The following is an 8,653-nucleotide window of genomic DNA, read 5'->3' as shown; positions in this document are numbered from 1 at the left end:
AGGACTGTGGGGTGATGGGGCGGGGCAAGGCGGGGCGCACCTGTACACCTGCTGAGTGTGATGAAACAGGAAGTGATTCAGCTGAATCGGAGTCGTTTCTCATCGCTGAATTGAGATTCTTCTTCAGCACCGACCAGGTTCCCCTTCAGACTGACAAAAACACACAAGAACGTCTGATCCACGTCTGATCCACATCTGATCTCACATCTGATTTACATCTGATCCACATCTGATCTCACATCTGATTTACATCTGATCCACATCTGATTTACATCTGATCCACATGTGATCTCACATCTGATTTACATCTGATCCACATCTGATCTCACATCTGATTTACATCTGATCCACATCTGATCTCACATCTGATCTCACATCTGATCCACGTCTGATCCACATCTGATCTCACATCTGATCCACATCTAATCTCACATCTGATCCACATCTGATCTCACGTCTGATCCATGTCTGATCCACATCTGATCCACGTCTGATCCACATCTGATCTCACATCTGATCCACATCTAATCTCACATCTGATTTACATCTGATCTCACATCTGATCCACATCTGATCTCACATCTGATTTACATCTGATCCACATGTGATCTCACATCTGATTTACATCTGATCCACATGTGATCTCACATCTGATTTACATCTGATCCACATGTGATCTCACATCTGATCCACGTCTGATCCACATCTGATCTCACATCTGATCTCACATCTGATCCACGTCTGATCCACATCTGATCTCACATCTGATCCACATCTAATCTCACATCTGATTTACATCTGATCTCACATCTGATCCACATCTGATCTCCCGTCTGATCCATGTCTGATCTCACATCTGATCCACGTCTGATCCACATCTGATCCATGTCTGATCTCACATCTGATCTCACATCTGATCTCACATCCGATCTCACATCCACATCTGATTTTAAATTGTTAAAGATAATTAATATAAAACAAGCTTTTACACTCACTTCACTTCTTTAATGGTTTTGTTGTGTTTCAGACCTTCAGCAAGATGCTGAACTCCACCAACAGAAAACTGATTATCAATTAACCTACACACACACACACACACACACACACACACACACACACACAGACACACACACACACACATTAGATTATTAGGACAGTCAGGCTGGGTTGCATCAGTATTTATTAATATAAAAGTATAAATATAAAGTAGATTCAGCAGCTAACAACACACAAACACAACTGACAATGTGGTGAAAATATCAAATATCTGTATAATAATACAAATAATAACAATAATTAATAATAATCATTGTAATACAGTGTGTGTGTGTGTGATTATTACATCAGGTGTGTGAGTGATGAGTTTATCTGAAAGGCGGAGGCGAGTTCCTCTGCTGCATCATCTGAAATATGATTCTGAATCAACCTGGAAAAAAAGAGTGACTACATTTCTACCTGTATCAGTACACACACACACACACACACACACACATCTGTACCAGTACACACACACACACCTGTACAAGTACACACACACACACACCTGTATCAGTACACACACACACACACACACGTCTGTATTAGTACATACACACACACACACACACACACCTGTACAAGTACACACACACACACACATCTGTATCAGTACACACACACACACACCTGTATTATGACGTTGTAAGTAATAAATGAATCACCAGAAGATGTGCAGGCTGGAATTCTGTCTCAGCGCTTTTGCTAAACTTCTTCCTCCAGCAGCCGTGATTCCATTAACCGACAAACTGAATATAAACAATCAGATCATCAATAATCTTTAATAATCCTCAATAATCCTCTATAATCATCAATAATCCTCTATAATCATCAATAATCCTTAATAATCCTCAATAATCCTCTATAATCATCAATACATCAATAATCCTCTATAATCATCAATAATTATCAATAATCCTTAATAATCCTCTATAATCATCAATAATCCTCTATAATCATCAATAATCCTTAATAATCCTCAATAATCCTCTATAATCATCAATAATCCTCTATAATCATCAATAATCATCAATAATCCTTAATAATCCTCAATAATCCTCTATAATCATCAATAATCCTCTATAATCATCAATAATCATCAATAATCCTCGATAATCCTTAATAATCCTCAATAATCCTCTATAATCATCAATAATCCTCTATAAATCATCAATAATCATCAATAATCCTCTATAATCATCAATAATCATCAATAATCCTCTATAATCATCAATAATCACCAATAATCCTCTATAATTATTAATAATCCTCAATAATCCTCTATAATCATCAATAATCCTCAATAATCATCAATAATCCTCTATAATCCTCAATAATCATCAATAATCCTCAATAATCCTCAATAATCCTCAATAATCCTCTATAATCATCAATAATCATCAATAATCCTCTATAATCATCAATAATCACCAATAATCCTCTATAATCATCAATAATCATCAATAATCCTCTATAATCCTCAATAATCATCAATAATCCTCAATAATCATCAATAATCCTCTATAATCCTCAATAATCACCAATAATCCTCAATAATCATCAATAATCCTCTATAATCCTCAATAATCACCAATAATCCTCTATAATCATCAATAATCATCAATAATCATCAATAATCCTCAATAATCATCAATAATCATCAATAATCCTCTATAATCATCAATAATCATCAATAATCCTCTATAATCATCAATAATCACCAATAATCCTCTATAATCATCAATAATCATCAATAATCCTCTATAATCATCAATAATCATCAATAATCCTCTATAATCATCAATAATCATCAATAATCCTCTATAATCATCAATAATCATCAATAATCCTCTATAATCATCAATAATCACCAATAATCCTCTATAATCATCAATAATCATCAATAATCCTCTATAATCATCAATAATCATCAATAATCCTCTATAATCATCAATAATCATCAATAATCCTCTATAATCATCAATAATCATCAATAATCCTCTATAATCATCAATAATCACCAATAATCCTCTATAATCATCAATAATCATCAATAATCCTCTATAATCATCAATAATCATCAATAATCCCCACAGTCAAATAAGTTCCATCATTAAATTCATTTCAGCTAAAACATGGAAAGTTCTAATAAGACACCCCCCCCCCCCCCCCCATAAATACAACAGTAAACATGGTAAAAAACATTTAAAAGATTATGAAATAAATCTGACCTGAGATTAGTTAAACTTTTGTGGTTCTTTATAGCATCAGCGAAAGCGTCGGCCCCCTCGTCCCCGATACTGTTCCCCCACATTCTAACATCAAAGACAGGAATTTATTTATTCATCAGAGGTTTTTTTTATTAAATAGTAATAATTACTGATCATGCTCATGTTTACCCAACATCAAAGATGGATTTGCTCTTCTGAATGGCTCGAGCCAGAAACTTTGCTCCCACAGACGTGATCTGATTACAGCCGAGTCTGCAAACAATCACAAAATATGAATATATTATATATATAATGGTTATATAATATTTATATAATGTTCATTTATTGGTTCTGTTGAACAAATCTAAAATAATTGTGGTTGTTACTTGACGGTGAGGAGGTGAGGACATTCCTCGATGATCTGAGCCACGAGTTCAGCTCCAGCATCAGTGATGTAATTCTTATAAAGTCTGTAAATAATAAAATACACATTAATCATTACAGAGTTTTAAAGTATTAAACAAACTAATGTAATATTTTACTCACCCCAAAACTTTTACAATTTTATGTTTGATGAGTTCAAGAGCCAAAACTTCCACGCTGCTGTCAGTGAGCTGATTTACACAAAACCTAAAACCAAAACAGATGATTTACAGCAAACATTATTTATAGTTATAAATAATTAAAGACACAGTTACAGAAAAAAACAAATCATAAACGAACCAAATAACCCAATACTAACCAAAACTAACCAAAACAAACCAAATACTAAATCATTTTAGATATCAGAAGAAAATCCCCACAGCCAAAGTTCGTCCAGAAGACAGAATTCTGTTTATACCATCAAATCACCCTCACACAAATGATTCATTTACTTCAGCGTAAAAAAGCCACGTTTATTAATTATTATGATCTTCTGCAAATGCAATTTTACCTCATCAGCTCCACAAACTACACCAACATCAACAATAAAACAACAATAAAAACCCTAAACAATAAAACAACAATAAAAACCCTAAACAATAACACAACAATAAAACAACAATAAAAACCCTAAACAATAAAACAACAATAAAAACCCTAAACAATAACACAACAATAAAACAACAATAAAAACCCTAAACAATAAAACAACAATAAAACAACAATAAAAACCCTAAACAATAAAACAACAATAAAACAACAATCAAAACCCTAAACAATAAAACAACAATAAAACAACAATCAAAACCCTAAACAATAAAACAACAATAAAACAACAATAAAACAACAATCAAAACCCTAAACAATAAAACAACAATAAAACAACAATAAAACAACAATAAAACAACAATAAAACAAGCACCTGACGACGGTCATCTTGCTGAATGATGGGGTGAGCTGTTTGACTCCGTAGTCACTGATGTTGTTGTTGTCCAGATCGACTCCTAAACACTTCCTGTGGTGATGGAGGACAAAGTTGAGGGCACTACAGTCAGCCGAGGAGATGTTACAGTACGCCAGTTTGATGTAGTCGGCCGAGATTCCTCTGGCCGTGAGTCGCGCCACGCCCTCGCTGTGCATCTCAAATATGCAGCGCAGCATCCAGAGGAAGTTGGGCATCGCGTGCACTTTGTTGCCCTTAATGTCGGTGCTGGGGTAACGAGGCAGGCCGCTCAGGTGGCTCTTCACACTGGATGTCAGGTAGGACTTCAGAGCCATGCGCTTCTTTTTTAGGATTACTGGAGGAACCAGGTGCTCCAAGAGGACAGCATTGGATTTCGATAGCAGGCCACAGAGGAAAAGGTTTGTGAACTGAAAGTGCTCGTTGGTTTGGAAGGGATCTGTGTCTCTCAGAGAAGATGATGTCCCCAAACAGGAAACGCAGGTAAAACGAGACGGTTTTTTGTATTCACACTTGGAAAAAAACCTCAGGATCCCATCAGGAGTCACATCAGAATCCAGGACTAGACAGAACGCGGCCAGAAATGCCTGCAGAGTCAAATGGAGGAACTCGTACGTAGCAGAACGTCCACATGCATCATAGTGACCGACAGGCCTCAGAAATCCGACCTGTACGTCCTCTTTGCTCAAGTCACAGGAAGAAAACTCCTCATGGCTGTAGATGAAACTGTTGTTCTCTAAACCCAGCAGAGCAAGTTTAGCAAAGGCCAAGAGCATCTTCAGTCCAGATTTGAAGGTGTCTGAGGTGCAGCGAGTGCTCCTTTTGAGCATTCCTGCACCCCTGCTGATCCGACTCAGGAACACCTCGGCCAGCAACAAGAAGACATTGGTGAGGGTGATGCATGAATCTGGCAGCTCCACGTCATCATACATGCTCTGAAGATGCTTAAAACTCTTGAAGATGATCCAGCTGAAGAGCGGGATGGAGCAGAGGCCACAGAGATGAGGATTGGCCTCTAGCTGCACCAATACCATGTCTCTGGGATCCTGAAGGGGAAAATGATGTGACAGGTATTGCTTGAGATGTTCCGGTGAGAACCCTCTGAGAAACACCTTCTTTCGAATGACTCTGCTCTGGATCTCAGTGCCAGTCCGAGTTGTCAAGATCTTTCTAGAGCCTTTGAGCATTTTTCCATGAAGCAAGTTCATAAAAACGTGAAGTGGGTGAGTCCTCTCCTCTGGAGAAACCACTTCTGGAACGTTCTCCAAATCAAAGTCCATCTGTAGTTCATCAAACCCATCAAACGTGAAGAGGACGGTGTCTGGAAACCGTAGGATGTATTTAAAAACCTCCACGTCCGGGTCTTCGTCCGGATAGCAGTTATGTTTAAAGATCAGATCTTTTAAAGAGATCTCGTCTGTCTCTTTGAAAGTCCTGAACATCCTGCATCGGAATTTAAAGAAGAACTTCACTCTGGTGTTCAGTGCTCGATTGGACCACAGGTTCTGGAGCTTCTGAAGAAGAATGGATTTTCCCACTCCAGCGTCTCCTGTGATTAAGATGGTCTCTGCCTGCTGGTTGAACACACCTTCCTCCCCCAGAACCTCGTCCAAACTCCTCAGGAAGCCCAGGCTCTCTCCTCGCTCATTCAGGATCTCCATCTGGGTGTCGGTGTAGAATTCCTCCAGCAGAGTTTCCTCCTTCTGTGAGTAGGAAGTGAGGAACCGAGTGTCTCTACCAAGCTCGTTCCTCATCTTCTCGCTGTATCTGCTGACTGAGCACAGGAACCACCGCTGGGTTACGAGTACCAATAAACAAGTACGATTATTTATTTATATTCAGTTTTAAGACTCACTGGGGTCAGTGTTCATCACAGGAAGGTCCATCACACACGCAGCAGGTCGGTAGTTAATGGAGTTAAACCAAGGTCGAAGGTCGATGTAGGCGTCGTACAACTCATGAAGAATATAAATAAAATATGCTGAAGCTTCTTCTCCTTTGCTCTGCACAAACTCCAGGATTTTACGTACCTGATTAAAAACAAAAAAACAAATCATTTTATTTATTTGTTTTAAATCCCACAGTGCCAAATATTATTATTGTTTTATTATTATAATTATTATTTTATTATTATAATTGTTATTATTTTATTTGTATTATTATTATACTCACCCACTCACTCACTCACCCACTTACTCACTCACTCACTCACCCACTTACTCACTCACTCACACACACACACACCAACCCACCCACCCACTCACTTACTCACTCACTCACACAGATGGGTAATTTAGAGCAGCCTATTCACCCTTCGCATATTATTGGGAGGTGAGAGGAAACCAGAGTACAGAGAGAGAACATGTCAAACTTCTGACAGTGATCAGAGGCAAGGTTTAAACCCAGCTCTTTAGGTCCCCATGTGAAACCTGTTCCCTGGTGTCTCCCTAATTTCACTGGTTTATAGTGAAGAAAGTTAATTTCAGTGCAAGAACATCTTGTCCACTTAGAAATCAGAACAGTTTTACTCTCTCAGACCTCCGACACTGAGGCTTCATCCTAAACAGGAACCAGTCGCTTTCAGGTCCACCACGCTGCAGGAACCTCAACATGTCAGCATGACTGTGAGTCAGTTTGGATATGAGTGAGTGAATAAATGTGAGATGTTTAGTACCTGGTCTGTTTTAGTAGCTGAACGCTGAATGAGCTCAACATCTTCATTACAGAAGAATCCATTGAGCTTTAAATTATCCAGAAGACACTGAGTGTTCTTCACCTGATTCACCAGAACCTCCCTGTGCAAAGTGAGCAACTTGCAGGAGGACAAAGAAGACTCAGCTCCAGGCCCCGGTCCAGCTTCAGGTCCTGGTCCAGATCCAGCTCCATGCTGATCCACACAGCCCATCATCAGGACCAAAAGACCAGCTTCTACCAAACTAACATCAGTTTTCTGTAGAAAGTCTTTTAAATTCCATCACTGAGAGTTTGTTCAAGCTTTGTGTGAAACATCAACCATCAGAAACCAGCAGTGTTCACGACAGATCTGTATCTTCTATAGAGGAACTTCAGTGATGATGTAGGAGACATCGTCTATAAGAAGCTGCATTGTGAGAGATAAAGAACATCAGTTCTTATTAATTCACTTACTTCTTAAATGTATTTTATTATATTATATATACAGGGTTGTGGGGGGTCCAATGGAGGAACACATGTAGGACAGGGTACCAGTTAAATGCATTTAAAAACATGAAGCTTTAATTCCACTACAGAGGTGCTAACATGTTACTTTATTTAATATGTAGTAAGTGCTTTAGATAATGAAGCTTATTACCAGTTAGCTAACTGGGTTCCTGACAGTGGGAAATGATGACGTTTCTGGATGATTTTTTTATTAATAACACCAGAGATATAAACTGCTGATGAATTTCATGAATACGTTTTGTGTAAAATGTGTAAAATAAGCCCTTCATCATTTTCAAAAGTTGAATATATATATTAAATAATTTTTTCATTAACCGCTTTATCCTGGTCAGGGTTGTGATGGGTCCAGTTTCACCAGAAACATTCATGTCTGTGTAGATGCCTGACTGGCTGACAGCAGCCCTGAAATTCAATTCAAACCAAGCGCTGCACCACCTGAGTATTTATTCATTAAAAAGAATTCATTCATTATGGATTTAAATTGGAATAAATGAACGTTTGAATGAGCTAAATTTCTGTATTCACGTGATTTAAACAAATAATCTAATAATTTAATAATTTAATGATCGATTTGAAGATTATTTTTGTAGTTTCTGCATTATATGAGATTATAAAAATCATTTTAGATTTTATACACGAGTTTTAACGTTTGTAATAAACCACAGCATGTTACAAAACATCAAAGATAATGACGTTACTATAGTGATTAATTAGTCCGTTTGTCTTTGATCAGCGGTGTTTGATGTGTTCGGCGTGTTTGATGTTTCAGTCTGTCACAATTAATCTGATCTACAGTTTAAAAAAATACAGAATTAAATCTGAA

The 8,653-nt window shown here is 37.5% G+C and overlaps 1 protein-coding gene across 1 annotated transcript in view; it reads right to left on the bottom strand.

Moving 5' to 3' along the window:
* nod1 (nucleotide-binding oligomerization domain containing 1) overlaps positions 1-7,498 on the bottom strand; it is a gene marked incomplete at its 5' end in the record, with an annotated part of 7,715 nt that extends 217 nt beyond the window's left edge. Inside the window, 11 exons of the mRNA XM_062985147.1 lie at positions 1-150; positions 996-1,079; positions 1,343-1,426; positions 1,701-1,784; positions 3,267-3,350; positions 3,435-3,518; positions 3,632-3,715; positions 3,792-3,875; positions 4,591-6,403; positions 6,485-6,659; positions 7,304-7,498. The exon at positions 1-150 is cut by the window's left edge and continues 217 nt beyond it. Coding sequence (XP_062841217.1) covers positions 78-150; positions 996-1,079; positions 1,343-1,426; positions 1,701-1,784; positions 3,267-3,350; positions 3,435-3,518; positions 3,632-3,715; positions 3,792-3,875; positions 4,591-6,403; positions 6,485-6,659; positions 7,304-7,498 — 2,844 coding nt within the window. The remainder of the gene's footprint in view (positions 151-995; positions 1,080-1,342; positions 1,427-1,700; positions 1,785-3,266; positions 3,351-3,434; positions 3,519-3,631; positions 3,716-3,791; positions 3,876-4,590; positions 6,404-6,484; positions 6,660-7,303) is intronic.
* Between the last annotated feature and the right edge of the window lie 1,155 nt (positions 7,499-8,653).

This window comes from Trichomycterus rosablanca, chromosome 23, assembly GCF_030014385.1.
Source record: "Trichomycterus rosablanca isolate fTriRos1 chromosome 23, fTriRos1.hap1, whole genome shotgun sequence".
NCBI classification, from domain to species: Eukaryota; Metazoa; Chordata; class Actinopteri; order Siluriformes; family Trichomycteridae; genus Trichomycterus; species Trichomycterus rosablanca.
The sequence above is the reverse complement of the archived record's forward strand: the minus strand, read 5'-3'. Positions and strand labels throughout refer to the sequence as shown.